At 38.7% G+C, this 23,138-nt stretch overlaps 2 protein-coding genes across 2 annotated transcripts; both read right to left on the bottom strand.

The window, feature by feature from the left end:
* Positions 1 to 714: 714 nt before the first annotated feature.
* LOC122213586 (olfactory receptor 2A14-like) lies at positions 715 to 1,647 on the bottom strand. Its single transcript, XM_042927661.1, has one exon. The coding sequence runs from the start codon at positions 1,645 to 1,647 to the stop codon at positions 715 to 717; it is 933 nt and encodes a 310-aa protein (XP_042783595.1).
* Positions 1,648 to 16,425: 14,778 nt separating this feature from the next.
* On the bottom strand, positions 16,426 to 17,358 carry LOC122213585 (olfactory receptor 2A12-like). The gene has a single exon (XM_042927660.1). It carries the CDS (start codon positions 17,356 to 17,358, stop codon positions 16,426 to 16,428), a length of 933 nt encoding a protein of 310 aa, XP_042783594.1.
* Between the last annotated feature and the right edge of the window lie 5,780 nt (positions 17,359 to 23,138).

Here is a 23,138-nt window from a genome sequence, read left to right as displayed (position 1 = left end):
TCTTAGAAGTTCATGAGCTTTGTCATGCTGTACAGAGGCTGTCAAAAGGGCCTGCAGTCTCCACCACCACCCTGCCTGCATGGTGATGCCCTTTCTTTACATGGCAAAGATTTGCCTTTTATAGGAACCCACAAAAGGGTTCTTATACACCCTTTATTGTTCTTATACACCCTTTATTGGTTGTTTTCTGTGGAAATGTCCATAAACACAGTGATGTAAACCTTCTCTTGCTCCCGTCTTCTGCCTTCTGACCACCCTGGTGTCTTTCCTACATGTCCCTGGGATCCTGCCTCCTTTTCCAGAACCTGTGAGGACAACAAACTTTGTGCTTTCCTAATATATCTCTGTGTCTCCTCATGTGGTCGTACTTGACTCACCATTGCATTTAAAATGTACAAAACACTTGGTATGTGGCTTGCTTTCTTCACAGGAATATTGAAAATCAGAATGATTCTGAAAAGGTCTAATATTTATCAATTTTGCAAACGTTATGTCTTGTGCTTTTTGCATCATCTCTAATAATCTTTGCCTACCAATGGTCATGAAGACATTCATCTATTTTATTTTCTAAAGTCTACATGGCTTCAGGTTGTATATTTAAGTCTAAAAGATTCTATGTTAATGTGGTATTTTTTATAGCATAAGGTGAAAATGCCACCTGCCAGATTTCATTGGGAGCAAAATGCCTTTCCCCATGTTGGTTTTTGGTATCCTTCATACGTGCCTCTGTTTGTACAGCGTTCTCCTCAGGGCACCCTTGACCTCTGTGTTCCTCAGGCTGTAGATCAGTGGGTTCAGCATAGGGTTGAAAAGGCTGTAAAACAAGGAGAGGATCTTCTGCTGCTCCTCGGGGTGGTGGGATTTGGGGGCCATGTACATGACAATGGCGCTTCCAAAGAAGAGCCCCACCACGCAGAGGTGGGAGGAGCAGGTGGAGAAGGCCTTTCTGCGGCCCTCCCCGGACTGGATCCTCAGGATGGTGAACAGGATGCGCGTGTAGGACACCAGCACCAGGCAGAGGGGCCCTAGTAAGATAAATACACAGGCCGCAAAAATGACCACTTGGTTGAGCCAGGTGTCAGCGCAGGCCAGCTTGAGGACAGATAGGATTTCGCAGAAGAAGTGATTGATTTCATGAGGTCCACAGAAGGGCAGCCTCAGGATGAGAATTAAATGGACGAGGGCCAGGAGGAAGCTAAATACCCAGGAAGTGATGGCCAGGACTGTGCACACTCTCCAGCTCATGATGACAGTGTAATGTAGGGGATTGCAGATCGCCACAAGCCTATCGTAGGACATCACGACCAAAATCAGGCACTCTGCGTGAGCAAAAGCTAGATACAAAAAAGTCTGCATAATGCAAGGAACAAAGGATATGGTTCTTCTCTGAGTCAAAAGATTTGCCAGCATCTTGGGTACATTGTTGGAAGCATAGGACATATCAACGATGGCCAGATGGGAGAGGAAGAAGTACATGGGGGTGTGCAGTCTAGAGTCTAAGCAGATAAGCCCTAAGATGACCCCATTCCCCAGAAGAGTGAGGGTATAGAAGAGACAGAAAAGTCCAAAGAGAAAAAACTCCAGTGCTGGATAAACCTGGAATCCCAGCAAGGTGACTTCTGTGACCCATGTCTGGTTGCTTCCCATGCTCCTATGACAGAGACAGACAAATCCATGTTCACAACCAGAAGATCAGAGTTCCAGGACAATCAAGACACAGAATATTACTAAATGTTACAGAATGAGCATTTTGAAATATATTACTCTGGATGGATTTACGGTCATTTATCTTTAGATATGTTAAAAAACAGTGTGCTCATGTAAACCAGAAAATTCCACTTGTATCAATGGAATGGCAGGATATATATGTATACAATTTGTTATAGGTAATATTACAACATGATACATCATATACTGCACCTAAGAGCATACACACACACACACACACACACACACACACACACACACACACACACGCAAACATATGTTGTTTTGGAGGATTCAGGTGTTCTGGCTTCCCTTCAAGGGTGCGAGTCTTGATTATTACTAGAGTTAGAAGTGAGACAACCCAGACGGAACATCTGCACTGGAGATATTTTTGTCTCCTAAGTTTGCTTGTCTTCTTGGTCCAAGATATGAAGTGATTAGGGTCCTTTTCTTTATATATGTTGCTTACTTATCCTTTTACCTTCACACATGCTTTTCTACCCATTTATTTCAGATTTGAAATGCCTTCTAAGTAAATTCTCAATTTTATGATATCTTTAAAACTTTGTAAGCCCCTCGTTTTCAGCTAATACTCCCTACAAGCATCTTCTAGTACCTCTTTTCCATCTCCAGTGTTTGTGGTTTTATTCTGAGAGGTTTATTTACTACTTTATGACCATTAGATGCTGAAATGTGGGCACAAGTGAAAGAATTCTTTGGCTGCAAGCAATGAACACATGTACATATCCTACATTCAGGTAAATATGATGATATTTTTGCAGCTTTTTCAAGATTGAAACTCAAAAGGGAAAATGAATTTACATTAACAGTTATCTTGTAATTGTATTTTCTTTGGGTGTTTTCTCCTTTCCCTTCCATAACTTAAGACAGAGACAAATCTCAGAGCTCATTTTCTAGTGTGACAGAATTGTTTGTCATCAGGATGTCTTTGCCGCTTTGGCAATTCCTATGGCCATTAACTCCCCTCAGATCTTCTACACCTGTTACCATGCTGACTGCCCACTGCTGTTTTGATGTGTTCTGGGCAGGTCACAGGGAGTGGGGATAGGTGGAGCATTGGTTGGATATTTCTTTCCAGGGAGCTCCTCCTGGGAGGTGGCTAGGGTTGTCCAGAGGCAGAAATGGTCATGGAACTGCCACGTGGTTATGTTACGCTGAGAAACCATGTGACCTGATGCTGTCCCTTTACACTCTCTTCACATTTTTCCCAGAAACAGCCTGAGACCTATCTTTACTTTCTAATTAGGCAGTAGTTTCAAATCCAACAGAACTTTCAAAATAATTTCATTGCTCTCTCTGTAAAAATTTAGATCCTCAAATTCATATTTTAAAATCAGGATTATATTGTATAGACTTTTTAAACTACCCTCTTCCCTTAATATAATGAACATTTTTCATGTGTTAAAATAATATTTTACAGATATTATTTAAAACTAACATATATTCTATTATAATTTATTTAATTTCTTATTGTTGAAAAACTTTTGGTTCTCATTTCTCTTATGTTTATCAGCACTGAGATAAATATTCTTTCAAACTGAAGTTCTGTCTATATTCATGGTTACTTCTTTAGGACATATTCTAAAATTCAAATTGCGGATGTTAGAGACATTTGAAAGCTTGTGATTCCTATGATCAGCTCACCTGCAGGAAAAACATACCGATTTCTCCCTCTGACTGTGGGAGAATTGTGTTTCTCTCCCACATGGTCAGCTATACTAAGTATTATAAGTTACGAACTTTGAAAATGGAATATGTGAATAGTTTATACAGTTTAAATTTATATTTCAACAATCCATTAACACATACTCCTTGAATACATCATCTGTTCTGGCCTGTTTCAAGCTCTCGAAGAACAAAGTAGACACAAAAGTAGACACATTCTGAAAGAGATACAGGTAGCGAAGATGTCAGGTGGTGTATTTGTAATCTACTCCTCATGTTTCCATTTAGGAGAAATCTCCCTCCCCCAGATGGAAACACTGTTCTCTATATGATTTGCAGAACAGGAAACAGGAAGTGAGGATGCCCTTTCTCTGCTCTCATTTTTGGCCATATACATTTCTACTCCTTCAGGTTAAAGCCTGCAGGAATATGTACTGTCCTGTTTAGAGGTGGGAATGGGCTAATGATTGGGATTTTAATTTGGAGAGACATTTTGTTAAAGATATAGACCATGTTTTCCAATAAACATAACTAATAAAATATATATTTTTTTAAATTTTTACCTGATTTCTTGGTTTATTTCTCTATTTCTTCAGACCAGGATAAAGGAGACACCATGGTTGATTACCACCCCTAAAAACCAAGAGCAAAGAAATAAAATATTTGTTGACAGTGGAAAGTATGATGAAGAAAATAAACAGGGTAATATGATTAAAAGTCACTTGGTTTGAAGGGGGGTGGTGGTTCTTTAAATGGGATTGTCAGGAAAAAAAATCTCTCCAATAAAAAAACACATGGGTGGAATGTAAATGATGAAGGGGGGTGCACCCAGTCTAAAGCCAAAGTAGACGTTCCTTGCACAGGGAACCGTAAAGACAAAATCCCTGTGTGGGAAGGATTTAGTGAGGTCTGGGAACAGAAAAAATCCAATGTACCAGAACCATGGTGACCAAGAAGATGTAAAATATTCATTGTAATCCTGCTTATATTAAAAAAAAAAAAAAAAAGAAAAAAGGAATGCTCATAAAGGTTACAAGTTGGAGGCAGATTAAAATAGCTGGCTACTTTTATAACATAGAATATGATGCAGACATTTAAAAGGTTAATATAGATCTAGGGGTGCTTAGGTGGTTCAGTTTGTTAAGCATCTGACTCTTGATTTTGGCTCAGGTCATGATCTTATGGTTCAGGAGTTCAAGCCCCACAGTGGGTTCTGAACTGACAGTGAGGAACCTGCTTGGGATTCTCTGTTTCCCTCTCTTTCTGCCCCTCCCCAGCTTGTGTGCTCTCTCTTTCTAAAATAAATTTAAAAATTTTTAAAAAGTTTCATGTAGATCTTTGTACAGTGGAATGAAAAGTTTTCCACATAAAGTAAAAAAAATGTGTATATAGTATGATCCAACTTATATTTTAAAATATAAACATATTTACACACATATGTCTTTTGTATATATATATGTATATATATATGTATATATATATGTATATATATATGTATATATGAAAATTCTGTAAGTTAAACATGAAATTGTTTATATTGATTATTTCCAGACAGTAGGATTGTATAGGGATTCATCTTTTATAGAAATCGTTTATTTGTCTGTTTAATAAACTTCATGCATTAATCAGGGGAAACAAGATATTTTCATTTTGGAAAAATCTATAATGTAACATAAAACAAAATTTGCACATTGTTCCTGCTCATCTTGAGAGTAATCCTCCCCAAATTTTACCAGGAATCTCACATCAGAGCAGATTTTCTGAGAGTTTCAACTGGGAGAAATATATCAGTACATTATAAAAAATAGTAACCTTTGACAGGAATGGGGAAATGGAAAACCTCAAGCTCATTTTTTTTTTATGCAGATGTTTTTTTCCTGAATCATCCTAATAGAGAAAAAGATCAAGATCTTCCTTCAAATAAAAGTAGAAATAGGGGCGCCTGGGTGGCTCAGTCGGTTGAGCTACCGACTCCAGCTCAGGTCGTGATCTCACAGTTTGTGAGTTTGAGCCTCACTTCAGGCTCTGTGCTGACAGCTTGGAGCCTGGAGCCTGCTTCAGATTCTGTGTCTCCCTCTCTCTCTGCCCATCCCCACTCATGCTCTGCTCTGTCTTAAAAATAAATAAAACATTAAAAAAAATTTTTTTTAAATTGAAATAGATCTGAAATCAGGTTGAAAATTATTGCAACACCTGCCAAAATAGGAAAAAGAGTACAGGCAGAGGTGTGACTTTGTACAGGCCAGAGAAAGGACCTTTGTCATTCAGAGATGCACACCGTATTGCCCTTTTAGTTTCCTTATTTGCAATGCAGCTTTTGGGGATTGGAGGTGAAAAACTGAAACACTGAGGACAGAAATAAAACCAGTACCTGTAAGCAGACTCAGAAGTGACAGAGAGTTTAGCAATCATCCAGTCCAGGAATCTTTCCATCAGGATCTTAGAAAAAGTCACTTAGAATCGCCCTGCCTACTGGAGGGGACTTTTTATTCCAAGCCAGTTCATGAAGGCCTCCTCTTCCCCTGGATACTGTTCAAGTGGTACTTTCCTGTTCCCCTCTGTGAGTTCACTTTATTCATATTCTTGTGGTTGACCAGCGTGCTTACTAGTAGACAATGTGCAGAGTGAGCAGAATTGCAAATTTGAGAGACATTCACCCTCTTTCACAGGAACTTACGTGTCTATGCCTATGTGGATTTGGTGTTTCTCTTAGAAAAAGGTGGTCATCTTAACTTCCTAGGTTTTGGGTGCACACTTCACTGGAGGTGCCAAGAAATAGCAACAAACTACGATTGGTAAAATATCTTACAAAGTCACTCAAATATTACGGATTTTATTTGGGCTGATAGGTCTACTTTTGACTTGTTTTTAAATTCATGCAAAGAGAGCACAGTTAAAGGATGTATATTGAACTTCCAATTCGCAGATATGAAATGGGAAACTGTTCAATTGTTTGGACAATGCATATGTAATGACAGAATGGAATATGGCATTTTGTGGACAGACCAAATATTGTGTTAATGGGTCCCAGTGAATCAAACCAAATAGGGGGGTTCAGAGAGCTCCTAACGCCCAAGTCCTCCAGGAACAGGAACATCTTGTCAACATTTAAGGCTCTTCTTGAATAAGCACATTCTGTCACTAGGGAAAGCAAGGCAAAAGTAATGACAGAAAATTTGATAATGCCTTTGGAAACAAGTCTTATATGCAGGTCTTAGAGCTAATAAAGACACAGGAGGCAGGAAAGACTAAATTTCTTTCCAAAGATTCCCTTTGGATGAGTCATAGGAGATGAAATGTGATATGAGCTTCATATTATCAGGTGGGTAGGAGAAGGAAGGTAGGCTGAGCACAGAGCCTGTGCCCAGGACAGGCTCTCTGGGCCTGACATGGAATCCTGAGAGTGGACCAAAGGAAAAGCACAGTGGGCTCATCTGTGATGGGTCCCTCGTGTTCCTACTGCGCCCAGGCCAGTGACCCTGGACAGCAGACACATGGATGCGTCAGCTATCAGCTACGCCAGTCATTAGCTTCCCTTTCCCAAATGATTAGAATTGTCTGATTAATCCAAGTGCATAATGAAAGCAATCTGGACTTACGGAGGTTTACATGTAATTTGTTTTCTAAGACATCTGAAAGAAACTGGTAGCCTATTTCCAAAATGGCAGGAATGAATAGAGAGGCAAATAGAATTCTTAGCAAAACAATTTGTTTCATCAACTGTGAACTACAAACACACCATATGTCATGCAGGATGTGAACTGCACCCTTTTACAGTTTTGTAGGAAGGTCGCGAGGAGACCACTCTACAATGACGGCTAACTACACATACCAGTTGCTGGTCAGCTCATCTGTGAGGACAAGGAAAATAGAATGCAATAGAAGGTGAGAGCATTTTTTCTCTTTTAAATGTTGGCGTGGTTTTGCATTTTGAATTTCACAGCTCAAGTCAGGTTTGGTTTTCCTCTGAGAAAAAGCCTGTGGCAAATAACAAAGAGAAAAATGTCTACAATGATTTTAGTGCCACCTTAGCTACATATTAAAGAAAGATCTTCAGTGCACAGAACAAGGGCAAGTTTCATGGATACATTTCTCTGTTCTTCCACAGCATGAAAATTCACAGGGACTGAAAATAGCAAGATCCTGAGCAAGGATGAAAGCACCATGGTTAACAGTGCTGATCAGAGCATCACCCCAATCTCCATTCTGCAAGGTGAGCTTATGAACTAAAGCCACTTAGTCTATGCCTCACTGCTGCTGTTTGTTTGTTTGTTTGTTGAGCACGCTTCACACCCAGAACGGAACCCAATGCCGGGCTTGAACTCAGGACCCAGACAGAGATCAAGACCTGGGCTGAGATCAAGAGTCGCACACTTAACCAAATGAACCACCCCGGTGCCCCTCAACTCATTGTTTTCATCCATAAAAAAGTGACAACAGAGGTCTAAAGGGTGGCGGTGAAGAATAACTACATTAAACTGGCATATTCTACGAGTTACAGAAAGGTTAACTGTGGCTAATAGCATTAATAAGACCACAAATGTCAAGAAAGAGTCCAAATCATCAGCATTAGCGATCCAACAAAATCATGAGATTGTAAACTCACATTTATCTTGCCTCCGTTTGGTTATTTTGGAGTTGAAATAGAAAACGCACCACTTTTGCTTCAGATTCTGTGTCTCCCTCTTGCTCTCTGCCCCTCCCCCCACTCGCACTCTGTCTCTATCAAAAACAAATAAACATTTAAAAAATTAAAAGGAAAAAAAGGGGCACCTGGGTGATTCAGGTGGTTAAGCGTCTGACCTCAGCTCAGGTCATGATCTCACGGTTTTTGAGTTCGAGCCCACATGGGACTCTGTGCTGACAGCTGGGAGCCTGGAGCCTGCTTCGGATTCTGTCTGTCTCTCTCTCTCTGCCCTTCCCCCACTCACGCTCTGTCTCTCTACCAAAAATAAATAAACATTAAAAAAAAAAAAAGAAAAAAGAAAACACACCACATTACTTTCATTTCTGTTAATGTTTTTATATACTGATTTAAAAAATTAAGTTTCAAACAGATTTTAAAGAAAAGGAAAAATCCTTTAAAGGAAACTCACTCCCGGATTCAGGAAGAAAACACAGGTTTTAAAACTCAAAAATCTCTTGAAAGGAAAGGAGGCTGTACTTTGGGTATTTAACACTGACCCACAGTGAGAATATGTAATGATCACTCTGAGGGAGAGTCCTGGGGTGTCAAAGATGGGGTTCTGGGGCAATTTTCACACTTACTCAGAAATTACTTAGCATCTTCCAACAGTGACTTCAAGACTTGATCTTACCGAGCAGGAGTGTAACAAACAAACATGGATTCTGGGCTCAACTGCCTGGGTTTCCATTCTGATGTGGCTGCATATGTAGTTTTGCAACCTCTCTGAGCCTCTCCCTTCGTCAGCATCACCAGCTGCGAAATGGGTTGAACGATAACCCTACCTCATGGGTTAATTTACACAAGACATTTAATAAGTGCTTAATGATCTATTTGGGGATTTAGAAGCCACCATGCAGAGTAACTTCTGGATCCAATAAGGAAATATGTTAAGAATCATAATGTTCCTCTGCTGAAACATAGAACAAAAAGAGAATCAGTACATCAACAGACCTGGGTTTCCCTTGTAAGAGAATGCCATCTGTCTCCCGGGCAAGCAATTAGTGGGTCCTGTTTGGGCAGAGGATGTTTCCCCGTGTCTGCAGGGGGAGGCGTTTAACAGGCAGGGAAGGAAGATCCGTCTCAGGGCAAGGAACCACTTACCTGTGACTTCAGGATTTTTTTATTTGTAAGGAGAGACACCTGGGCCACGTGACCTCTGAAGTTCTTTGTAGCCCTTTAGTCAGACCGTATCCTACATGCTGATTCCTCTTCTCTCACACAGTCAAGACAAAGCTAAGAGCTGCCACATGAGGACGATGAGGGGAGTGTGGACAGATGGTCCTAGAGGGCCAGAAGCAGACAGGGAGCGGTACCTAGAGATCCTCACCAGGACTCTAGTTCTGAAGGTAGGCTTAGGGCCACATGGAAGGCAGCTAGTCACTAATGCCCAGAGCCAGCAATTTCATTCCTACCCCCTTTCCCCATATCCCACCTGCAAACCCCTTCTAGGGGCTAATGAACCACATTTACTTACAGTGGTATAATCTGTGTTCTTTTCTTCAAACATAGCCTTGGGTTTAAAAGAAACCGCACAGGGAAGGACCAAAATTAACTCTCCTGTGCAAAAGGGGTCTCATCGGGAGGTGAAGCCCATAGACACGGTTCTCTTGGCGGAACCTGATGATAGATCTGCTTCCGCAAGCAAGGGCTTTCTTCTGTCGTCATTTGAACCCAGCTCCCTCCCTGCAGACACAGATAATGATTCAAGGGACAGAACCACATAGCATTCCATCCACTCCCATTCTCCTCAGAGAGATTTAAAGTTTGCTACTTTTCTTTCGGCAGGCGAACCACTAAACAGATTTCCCATGTGTATTCATTTTGCTCTTTCGATGTCCCCTGGGAATTTTTATGTGCATTTGTTTGGGACTTGTGTGTGTGTTTTTGTGTTTGCTTGGGGTTAGGTGAGGTCAGGATGTCTCTAAACTATGCAAGACCCTGGCACAGTAAATAAAAAAAATTCAAGATCATGTCATAAATTAATTTCTCTCAATATGTATTTTACCAGTCTTAAAATTTCCCCACACTGGAATTCTTTCTGTTTGTAGAAGAGAGGCTGTGATCGCTTGATCTTTCATGGTAGGGGTCCCATGGGTCCTGTTAAGACATCATCTCGGAGAAATAGATTTCTCCTAATAGAGGAATGTTATTGCCAGATAATCACTGAACATTTCTGACTTACAAGTATTTTTGACTTGGCAGTTTAGATATATTTCTCCCTTAATTTTCTTTTTGTAAAGACATTTTTAATGTTTATTTTTAATTTTTGAGACAGAGAGACAGAGCATGAGTGGGAGAGAGGCAGAGAGGGAGAGGGAGGCATAGAATCCACGAAGCAGGCTCCAGGCTCTGAGTTATCAGCTCAGAGCCCAACGCGGAGCTTGAACCCACGAACTGTGAGATCATGACCTGAGTTGAAGTCAGACGCTTAACTGATTGAACCACCCAGGTGCCCCTCTCCCTTAATTTTCTGAAGTTTATCCTCCATTTCAAACTTCTTGAGATTTCTGGACCACATTTTATTTCTTCATCCTGAGTTAAGACTTACAGTTGAAATGAATTTCTCTCTCTCAATCTCTCTCACCCTCTCTCATGCACTAAGTGATGTTTGATGATAAGAAAGTCCTTCCACTTCTAACTTCCAGAGGGTCTATCTAAAGTTTCAGTTCTTAAACTGTGGTAGAAAAGACACTTCAAAATAAAAGTATTTAATCTATTGGACAGGGGGAAAAAATATATATATATATATGGAAGCGAGGCATATTGGAGTTATTTCTTTTCTTAAAATAACCTGGGTGGATAGAGCCTCCCTCCACATACCTCCTTATTCTTCAACACACACTCTGAATTTTATTCAAGTACTACTCCCTCACCGCTCCCACTCTTGAGATGCTTATTCCTTGTTCCAAGTCAATTTTATCCTTGTAGTGTCCATTTCACTTCAAACATAATACCAATCCTTCAAAGCATTCAGGGAGCCCTCTTCACCTACCCAAACCCCAACTGGTCTCCCTTCTCTGGAAGACTAATGGCACTTATTATAACATCCTTCAAAATTGTGCTTAAATAATTTTACACCCTTATTATTTTTATTGTTTGCATTTCCTGTATTTTACAAGGAAAACAAGATTGTTACAGAAGAATATGTTTCACTCACCAATACCCAGATAGAACCAAGTTGGTGCATCCTCATTCAAATATGTATAGTTACCACTTTTATTTCTTTTGATTGAACAGTATGACAATATTTAACACAGTGTATTGTGGATACAAAGGGGCTTATAGTTTGTCTCTACTATTTTGTTTCTAATCTTTGAAGTGGAGGAAGCAAAAGCATTCCTTGTGAAAAGTCTTAGACTTCTTTTATTATCAATAATTCTATTGACTAATATTTTATATTTTAGTAAGAATAGGTATTATAAAGTATACTTGGCTCTATCATTAGTGATGGACCTTTATTAAAGAAGGTCAGTATAGGGGAGCCTGGGTGGCTCAGTTGGTTGGTTGAGCATCCGACTTTGCCTCAGGTCACGATCTCATGGTTTTCAAGTTCGAGCCCCGTGTCGGGCTCTGTGCTGACAGCTCAGAGCCTGGAGCTTGCTTCAGATTCTGTGTCTCCCTCTCTCTCTGCCCCATCCCCACTCATGCTCTGTCTCTCTCTGTCTTAAAAATAAATAAAACATTAAAAAAATTTTTTTAAAGATCAGTATAGAGATAGAAGTGTTTACAGATCACAAATACAATACCTAAATATCATGTTAATATTTTGCCATCTCTGAGATAGTACATCCTCCTGCAGAGGGCATGAGTCTGTTCCCTTCCTTTCCCTTCCCTTCCCTTCCCTTCCCTTTTCATTCAACCTTGCACATAGAATTTCAATGGGGCGTTTGAAGAAGATAAAATAGTATAAATGATGATAAGAAATGAGAAGTGTTGATGACTGTTTTCACCACAACTTCTGTCATGATAAACATCTCTAACTGTATGAAGCTGTTTAAGGATGTGCTCCATCAAAACAAGGGGACTACACTGAGAAAGAGGAAGACATGAGATTAATGAACTAAGGAATCTAACACAGGGTAAAGGCAGATGGTATTGCCAGGGAACAGCCAGTCCAGATAGAAGGAGAATGGAAATCTCCTGAAGGATGGACATATTATTTGAGGCGGCTGATGGGAATTGAAACATAGAGAAAACCTTAGGAAGAGGGACTAAGAGTCCAGGTGGGGGGAAAAACACAGCAATTGGTTACTATCACCTTTATTACTTGTATCTATAAGCTGTTAATTGCTATATACTTCCTGCTTAGAAATCAGGTGAGGGAAAATATTAGCCTAATAAAGAGTTTTCTTTCTTTTTTTAATTTTTAAAGTTTATTTATTTATTTTTGAGAGAGAGAGAGAGAGAGAGAAAGAGAGAGCGCATGCACACAGGAGGGGCAGAGAGAGGGAGAGAGAGAATCCCAAGCAGGCTCAGTGCTAACAGAACTTGAACTGATGCAGGGCTTGAACTCATCAACCATGAGATCATGACCTGAGCTGAAATCAAGAGTTGATATTTTACTGACTGAGCCACCCAGGTGTCCCAAGAGTTTTCTATACAAACTTGTTCACACTGCTGATGTGCTGTGGATAAATGGACTTCAGTGGGGGTGTTGTTTCTTTCTTCCAGCAGATTTTTCCAGAAATTGTGTCTCCTTGGTTGGGTTGATCAATGCGACAACAACACTATATTGCACCCTGCTCAGGATTGGAGAGTGGGTGCTGACCACTACTATCTTCCCTAATCAAATGTTTATCATAAACCAGTAATGTGTCAGACACTAAGGGATACAACTGATGGAGACAAAATCTGTATTCCCCTTGCTCACATTCTAGTGGTAAACAGGAGAGCTACACTCATGTTACCCTCTTTCTTAAAAGTCTCCATGCTCCTTTTTTTAAAAAATATTTTGTAATGTTTATTTATTTTTAAGAGAAGAGAGAGAGAGAGAACACCAGTGAGAGAGGGGCAGAAAGGGGACAGGGGATCCAGGACAGGCTCTGTGCTGACAGCAGAGAGCCTGATGCGGGGCTCAACCCCACCAACTGTGAGATCATGACCTGAGCTAGAGTCGGACGCTTAATCGACTGAGCCACCCAGGAGCCCCAAAGTCTCCATGCTTCTTTACCAGCCTCTCTCTCCACCAACTTTTAGGGGGAAAAATGACTTTTTTGTTGTTGTAAAATGGAAATGAGCTCCATATGTAAAAAATAAAGCAATTCTGAAAAGTACAAAGAAAAAAATCTAAAATTATTCCAGGTCAAAGCACCCTGAAATAACTATTATGGCTAAATAGCTCAAGAAATCCCAGAGATTTCTTCAAGTAAATAAACAAATTCAGGGCTAATAGGACAGATAGATGAATAATTTAACAAAATGTAATCACATGATATTTTAGGAAAGTATTTTCACTCTTTATTTTGTGTAAAAAGAATATTTTCCCCAAATGAAAATAAGCAGTTCAGAAAAATACAACAATATCACCCACACATTTGGTTAGTAGACTCCCACATATCTCTGTGTACTTGGATAAATAGATGGAGGAAAGGATAAATAGATAACATTTTAATGAAAATTGTTTCATATTCCTCATGCTATTTTTAAGTGTGTGTGTGTGTGTGTGTGTGTGTGTGTGTGTGTATAATCTAGCAGAAGGAAAATTAAGTTCCCACTATGTAACTAAAATGTTTATTCTAGTTCAGAGTCCTTTTTAATCTTACCAGATTCTTAATACAATCTCTTTGATATAACAATTTTTCATTATATTTAGAGGTTGTAGCCTTTAGGTTTTTAAACATTATGCCTTAATGTGAGAGAGTATCCATTGGATCCCTAATACTAAAGGATAAGAAGATTAGCACACTTCAATTTCCTACTCAAGATTTCAGAAATCTTGTGTCAGAACTTGAACCATTTAGCAGATACTATTGGTTGTCTGCCTTATGGCCATTACCACTTCCTGAGCTAGTACTGATATTCTTGAGGTATTAGATAGTAAACTTATCAGAGAAAGTGGGTCTCACTGATTAAACCATAATGGATCTAAGCCAAGTTCTCAATTTCATCCTCTTTGTCAGTGACTATTTAGAGATCACCATTTGGCTCAATATTGGCCAACGAAATACAAGGAAAAATCTGCTGAGAGGGAGTAATTATATGTCAGAAAACTCTCCCACCCAAAACATCTGAAAATGGCTCATCTACCAGGTGGACAGGAAAGAGAAAAATCTCCATTTTACCCTTATTCCTAAGGTCTGTTTATTTTGTAAAAAGTGATTTGGGTACAAAGATAAACTGGAGTGATATGATAGAAAATCACCTGTTCCAGACACGTGTGACTCTGAAATATGCTGGTCTTTGAGGAGGTAATGTCTGAGACCCAATAAATTAGAAGAACAGGTAGAAGAGGACTCCACATCTTGTCTTTCCACTCTTTTTACACCCTTTATTGATTGATAGACATTCTTAATTTTAATCTAGTCAAATTCATCAATGTTTTCTTTTGTGACTAACAATTTTGTATGTTATTTTAAAAATCCTTCCCCTTCTTATCTTTTAAAAGCTTTATGTATAGTTCATGTTTGACACTTAGGTCTTGAAAACACTAGGAATTGAGGTTTTTTTGCCCTTCAAGTATCTACATGGTTCCTTAAGTGTGCCGGCTCTATTTACTGCAAAGCCCTTCCTTTCCCCCACAGAACTGCCATGGCACATCTCTAATATAGCAAGTGTCATTTTATAAAGGCATGAATCTTGCTTCTGTGCTTCGTACACTGTTCAGTTTATTTATTGGTCAGTGCCTGGAAGAGCAGCACGTTGTCTTATTTACTGGTGCTTTATGGCACACGGAAAAATTAAATACTCTCACCTCATTCTTTATCTTTTTAAATAGTACTTGGACTAGCCTTGGCCCTTTGCATTTTAGAATGTATTCTAAATGCAGAATGTGTATTCTGCACATACCCACACCACTGAAATATTGTAGGATATTGATTAGGACTACATTAAATATATTAATCAATTTGAGGAGATTGGATCTTTATTATATTATGTTTCCCAGTCCAAGAAGTTGGCATATTTCATGTTGTTTACCTGTGTATTTACCAACTGAGCCATCCAGGCTCCACAAGTTACTATTGGAACTCAATAAAGTTTTCTAATTTTGTCTTTATAGTTTTTTGTACATAGTTTGTTAAATTTATTCCTAAGAGTTTTAAAATGAAGTCCTATAGTCTCACTAGCATTTTGCAAAATTTCATTTCAATTATTTGTTGTTATATAAAAAATGTAATTGAGGGGCGTCTGAGTGGCTCAGTCGGTTGAGCGTCTGACTTCCGCTCAGGTCATGATCTCACAGTCTGTGAGTTTGAGACCCGTGTCGGGCTATGTGCTGACAGCTCAGAGCCTGGAGCCTGCTTCGGATTCTGTGTCTCCCTCTCTCTCTGCCCCTCCCCCACGCATGCTCTGTCTCAGAAATAAACATTAAAAAAAATTTTTTTAATGTAATTGATCGTTGTATTGATTTTGTATCAAGCTACTTTGCTGAAGTTTCTTATAATTTTAATAATATATCAAAAGATTTCTTTGGATTTCCTACATCTATAATCATGTCACTTGTATATAATCACAGTCTGTTTATTCCTCTGCAAGTGTGTGTGTGTGTGCACATGTATTTCTCCTTTTTGTCTAACTGTGCCGGTTAGGGTCTCTAGTAAAAAGGTTAAAGCACGGAAAACAAGTGGTGATAGTCTACATCTTTATCTTATTTTTTATCTTACAGGGAAAGGTGCTAGCATTTCAGCAGTAAGAATGATATCTATTATATGTGTTCTTTTGTTTTTTGGTAGATCCTCTTAGGAATACTTACTGTTATACTAGGTTTAAAGAGTTTTATCATGAATTGATGTTGAATTTTGTCAAACACTTTCTTGGATCTACTGATATATATCTTTTTAATGCGGTGAATTATTTTCATTGTTTTAATGTTAGGCAATTCTTGCATTTGGAAGATAAAAACTTTATCAAAATGTAATATTATTTTGTGGACTTATTTTACTAATATTTTCTTTAAGATATTTGCATCTCTGTTCATAAATAGGACTAGACTACAATTTTCTGTTTCATAATGTTTATCTCAGGTTTTGTATTAATGGCTTAAATGGTAAGAGTATTTATATTCTCATTTTATAAGAAATCCAAAGATAAAGACTACTGAGTTTGTTAAATTAAGGGACTCAAAAGTGCATTCAAGGACCCAGAACCATGAGGAAAACCCACAGGCTTGGAATACTCCAAACCACCTCTCACACTGATGTCTTCTTCCTCAGAAATCTCCTCAGGGCACCCTTCACCTCAGCATTCCTCAGGCTGTAGATCAGTGGGTTTAGCATAGGGTTGAAAAGGCTGTAAAACAATGATAGTATCTTTCTTTGTTCTTGAGAATGGCGGGATTTGGGGGCCATGTACATGACAATGGCACTTCCAAAGAAGAGCCCCACCACGCAGAGGTGGGAGGAGCAGGTGGAGAAGGCCTTTCTTTGGCTCTCCGAGGACTGGATCCTCAGGATGGCGAACAGGATGCACGTGTAGGACACCAGCACCAGGCAGAGGGGCCCGACTAAAACAAACACAGAGCCCACAAAGAGAACAGTTTGGTTGAGTCTAGTGTCAGCACAGGCCAATTTGAATACTGACATGATTTGACAGAAAAAGTGGTCGATTGTTTGTGGCCCACAAAAGGGCAACCTCAGGATGAGAGTAATATGGACCAGAGCCAAGAGGAAGCTGAATATCCAGCAAGTGGCAGCCAGGATAGTGCACACTCTCCAGCTCATGATGACAGCGTAATGTAGGGGGTGACAGATGGCCACATACCTATCATAGGACATTACCACCAAACTCGTACACTCTGTGACAGCAAGTGCCAAATACAAAAAAGTCTGAAGTAGGCATGGAGCAAAGGAGATGGTTTTCTTCTGCATTGTAAGATTTGCCAGCATCTTGGGGACAATGCTTGAGGCATAGGACATGTCGACAATGGCCAGGTTTGAGAGGAAGAAGTACATGGGGGTGTGCAGTGTAGAATCCCAGCAGATGAGCCCCAGGACCATCCCATTTCCCATCAGCGTGAGGCTATAGAATAGCAAGAAGAACCCAAAGAGGAAAAGTTCAAGTTTGGGGTCAACCTGGAATCCCAGCAGGATGACTTCTGTGATCCATGTCTGATTGCTTCCCATGTTCTTTTGACACACAGACACAATGCCACACATAGGATAGGAGTTTTGGAGCTGAGGGGTAGAAAAGGAGAAAGGAATGATCTGTTCATACAGAGTGAGAATTTATGCAGGGGCCACAAATCAGTAATTCATGGATCCAACCCAGTCCAAAGTCTGTGGTGTTGACCTGTCCATTTGGCTTTTGGAGACATTTAACAAATTTAGTTATTTACTGATATTAAAAATTAGTAGGCTTCACATAAAAATTGGAGTCTCTGGCTACTGTTTAACAAATAGAAGAAATGTCATTTCTTGAAATTCACTGTAAGCAATAATCAGCTGCAGCTAATAAGGAGATAGAGTCAGATTCTCTTCCATTTACCTCCACTTCCACTAATTTCTATTTTCTCCCAGAAATACTATTAACAATAATAACAGACACTAACAATGTTATCATTGCATTTACACTATTGGTTGTATATTTAGTTAAGAAGAAAGACCTGTGCTCAAGAGGGGTTCCTCAGCCTTCCTCTACTTCAAACACATGAAGATGAGAAATCAAAATATAAAATACAACCCCCCAAATAGATATCCAGAGTTTAAAATGAGGTCATTCCCACAATGCCAGAAATGAATCAGAAACATGTATGCTCCAAGTGTGAAGGCAGAAAGTTACACCCGGAACTCAGCTCTTACAGAGTCAAGGCAAGTTTTGGGAGATGGAATATACTAATATAATCGTTCAATCCTAAGGGCTTGGATATAAGAAGAAGTTTAAAACAGCTATTGGGCTGCTGGATAAGGTGACTACAAAGAAGACAATATGCTTCCTGGGTCTCTCATTAGATCACCAGAGCCTGAGACACTATTATATTACATATTACATTTTATATATTGTATATGCAGGGCTCATGGAGCTGGGGTGAAGAATAACAAAAATTCAAAATTACAAGACAGAGAGAAAGAAAAGGTGGAAAAAGCAAAAAACCATGCTAAAAAAAAATCTTTCACTCAGCAGGTGTGCCTAAACACTTATTTTGGGAAAAATAAGTCCTGCTAAATAGGAAAAACAAAGTAAACATTTGGAACTTGGAATTCACTCAAGATTTAATAAAGCTATGGCACAATCTCCCAAAGACTCCAAGAATGGTTAGGATGCTCCAATAAATTAATAAAGGCATAACAATTACTAAAATGCTTGATAAATTAAGAAAAATGAATAAGGTAGCCATAAAAAAAAGAGTGTATAAAATGGATCAAGCACACACATTTGAAATAAGACATGATGCCACATTATTTTGTAACCAATAAGGAAGATCATTTCCAGACCTCACATTAAAGAGAGAAATAGTGCATTGGAAGGTCACATTTAAGAACCCTCCCAGATGTTAATACAGACAAACAAAGGGGTACCATTTTGAAGGTGCAGTCTTGAGACATGATTAATCCGACTGAGCAGCTAAACTTAGACGTGATAAAGTTTCCAGAGCAAAAGAATGGAGAGAACAGTGAAGATATAATACTTGAAGAGATTTCACGAAATCAACTCAAAATAGAACTCAAAAATTCAAACTAGACCTAAATCCTTAAATGATAAAAAAAAAATGCATTCCACTTAAGGAGTGCAAAAATTAAATGTACAGTCAAGCAAAATGAGGTATTTTTCATTACTGAAGAATATGTGAATCTTCAGATAAAAAAATGTATTCTGATAACAGAATAGGATAAATAAAAATTCCCAGTGATTGCAAGTTCTTAACAATTATCTCTCCAACTGTCGTCTTTCCTCCATCGCCTACATTTCACTGTATCTAGACCCTGTGGGTCTTTTATTCAATCGATGTGTAGTCGATCAACTTATGTCCCTTCCAAAATCCTTTCAGATTGTTTTTCTTTTTCTCTTCACCACGTGATAGACTTTTTCATAACTATACCCTAATTGTACATTTACTCTATGACTGACACCAGGTTAACATTTATCCCATCTACCTAATTTTTTAAATATTTAAATGACCTTACTTTTCCTTCCTAAGACTTTAAAGGTGATTCTTACCATACACATTGTTCTTGATTCATTATAGTGCTCTTTTTATTTCATTCATAGGTTTCATGATTTTGTCATAGCAGCAATAATTTCATTTGTGTCTTCAGCAACTTTTGTTAGACTGTTTTATCATTTACTTTTTCCAGGATTAAGAGGAAGTACTAAGAGTTACCAAAGGTAAAAACAATGAAATACATAGGAACGACAATTCAATGGCCGCTGACGGCAGGAAAGGGTCTGAAGACATAAGCTACTGCCTTTAATGTGCCAAAGAGGTAAGCTGATGTTCCAAAATTTTGTATCTTCAAGAACTCTCTCTAATGAATGAGAGCAAAGTGACGCATTATTGGATATACAAATAAGAAGGGTATTGATACCTACAGATCCTTCCTAGTACACTATTAAAGTATATTCCTCAGGAAGAATAAAAGCGAACTAGAGGTAAATCAAAATACACAAACAATATTGACACAGCACTTGAAAAATTATGCTGGTAAATTTTATAGCCTGTGGGTTATAAAGTAATTATTTTGGTATTTTGAAGAGGTGAGATGAAATCTTTTAAAAATACTAACTAAACAAGGAAGGGATGTTTGATAAGTGGCAAGTGCTGAGATTCTTGATAAGAATTGAAACCCCAGTGGCTTTAAATTTTTTAGAATAATTTATTAAACTTGGATGTTACCAATTAATGAAAATCATCAAAAACAGACATAAAATCTACAGTTTCCAAAATTATAAGGCAAATAAAATAGATTAAAAACATTATCAATCCAGCAGCAGGCAGAAGGGAAAAAAGGAGAAAGAAACAAATAAAATTTTGATTGAAAACACAAAATAAGCTGGCATTAATCAATGTATATATATATATATATATTATCACGTTACATGTAAATATGTCACTAAAAGACAGAGTTAATCATATTAGATGGAAATCAGAAAAACAAGTTACAAAACCCTTCAAGAGTCATACCTAAACCACTCAAACATAAATCAAACTCTCTCTGTGTCTCTCTGTCTCTCTCTCACCCACAAACATACACAAAGGCTAAAAAATTAAGTGAAAAAAAGGGGAAAAAAGAGAAAAATGACAAAACAAGTCCTTGGCCACATAAATACGTAATACCATTCCAAAGCATCTATTGGCACAGAGGAGATACTGTACAATACTAATTGGGAAAAAAAATCCACCAACAAGATAAAATTCAGGACCCATTTCCTAAAAAAAGACTTAGCAAACTTCAAATAGAAAAGAACTTTAGGGGAATCTGGGCGGCTCAGTCAGTTAAGCATCTGACTTGATTTCAGCTCAGGTCATAATCTCACAGTTTGTGAGATCAAGGCCCACATGGGGCTCTGTGCTGACAGCACAGAATCTGCTTGGGATTCTCTTTCCCTCTCTCTGCCCCTTCTCCCCCCTTCTCAAAAAATAAGTAGTAAAAAGAAAAGGACCTTAATCTGAGAGAGAGTATTTACAAAACCTATAGAAATATGATACCTAATTAATGAAATAGTAAAAGCTTTTTCTCTGAGTTAGGAAACAAGCTTACTGTGCTCCACTTACACTAATGTCTAGTTAGCACTGACTCTATAACTAGCCAGAAATAAAGCAGAAAAGAAAAAACAAAGGGCATAAGAATTAAAATGGAGAATATAAAATGTCATTATTCACAAAAACACAATTATGTATGTAGAACATTTTTAAAAATTTATAGATAAATTATTGAAATCAATGAGTGATTTTGTAAAACTCTGAATTCAAGGTCAATGCACAAAATGAAGGATGTGTGTGTGTGTGTTTATAGATTGGAAAATTTGTAAAGTTCCAAATCTCTCCAAACTGATCTATACCTTCAACGAAATTCAAATCGGAATCCCAGCAGGTTTTTTTTTACACGTGGAAATTAATAATCTTATTGTAAATGTTATATGAAAATGCAAAAGGTCAAGGATAGCCATGGGAATCTTAAGAAGGAAGAATGAGGTAAAAGGAGTTAGTCCATCAACTACCAATACTTATCACAAAGTCACAGTGATTAAGTCAATGTGGTATTGGGCAAAACAAACAGATCAATGGAACAACTTGATTGACTCAGAAATTCGGAAATACACACACACACTCATGCATGCACATTCAAGTGCACTCATATGATCTACAGCAAAGGTGGCACTGGTATTTGCGATACATGATGCCAGGTCAGTTAACTATCTACGTGGAACAAAATTAAAACATGGCCCCTACTACACCTAATACACAAAATAAACTCAGGGTAGGTTTTAGATCTAAATGTGAAAGGGGAGAACAAACTTGCCAGAATACAAATTAGAGGATCTTAGAGCTGCAGATATTTCTTACACAGAATCCAAAGAAAAGATTTTCTCATTACAATATTAAACACACTGATGTGGATTCTCTTACTTTTTTTTTCTTTTTGCATTTTTAAAATTTAAGAACAACACATTTTTGCTTTGTTTTTTTTTTTAAAAAAACACTTTTTGGGACCCTTGGGTGGCTCAGTTGGTTGAATGTCCGAGTGTTGACTTTGGCTGAGGTCATGATCCCAGGGTATGGGATCCAGCCCCGTGTTGGGCTGCACACTGAGTGTAGAGTCTGCTTAAGATTCTTTCTGTCTCTATCTCTCTCCCTCTGCCCTTCTCCCCAGCTCACATGTGCACTCTCACAAAAAAAATAAAAATAAACTTTAAAAATGAAAAAAGAAGCAATTCTCAAAAGTGACTTAATAAAGAGCTCATTTAAATTCTTTAAATTTTATAAAGCAAATGTTGTCACTGAACATGGTGCCAGACACAGAACAGAGGTGAAATCGTTTAGTAGTAGTGGCTTTTACCACATTTCCATGAGCTGTACTTTCCTCTAAACTTTACTAAGTGACAATAGTGGTCACATAATTCCATTCTAGGATCTGACAAAGAGTTTCCCTAGGATGAGGACTCCCATCCCTGAACAGTAAGCCTGGAATGCCAAATAAGAATAAGCGAATCAGGCACCTCTCCCAGCTTCACTGATAAAGAAAAAATAATAATGGAACTTTGTCCAATAGGTATAGGATGTGTCCCTGCCACTGACCAACACCTCCCTCCTGGGAGGCTTATAAAAGAAGCCCCAGTGTTCTCACTTTCCTGGTTAGAAAATATCTCTAAGCTGTAGTAGGAGCAGGTAGTTCAGTTGGGGAAGAAATGACAGGTCAAGGAAAATTGCAGAAGATCTCTGGCTTCATCTTCTCCAATTATAAAAGGAGGCTAAAGGATTAGATCCTTCTTAGGCTCCTTTCTGTTTGATACCATGAGTCACAGACATCTAATTCCACCAGGTGTGACTTCCCATAGGTGTGACTGGGGAGGGGTTGTGACAGCATGAATGCCAGGTGATACTGTGAGGACACCCCCCCACCCCACAACATAGTGGGGGAAAGAGGTCTTCACAAAGGAGACTGTTCCTTCTTTTTAAACCTGATGATTTCTGCCAGCCTTCTGGCTTGCTCTTGTGTTAACCATCAACCAGCTTTATATATAATGATTTGTACAAAGGGGAATGCTATTTCTGGTGTAGCTCTTAAACTGGGCTTGAATGTACAGGAAAACTCACAGAGATGGGGGAATGAGTCGCCGACTCCCTGGAGCAGGTTTGCTGGATGAGGAGACACAGATATCCTTTCTACCTTGACCAAGAGGACAGTACTCAGGAGTGTTCAAGACACATCTGGATATGAGGGCGTTGTACTCTGATCACCTACAA

Source organism: Panthera leo, chromosome A2, assembly GCF_018350215.1.
Source record: "Panthera leo isolate Ple1 chromosome A2, P.leo_Ple1_pat1.1, whole genome shotgun sequence".
In the NCBI taxonomy this organism is placed as follows: domain Eukaryota; kingdom Metazoa; phylum Chordata; class Mammalia; order Carnivora; family Felidae; genus Panthera; species Panthera leo.
This window is presented reverse-complemented; position numbering and strand designations above follow the sequence as displayed.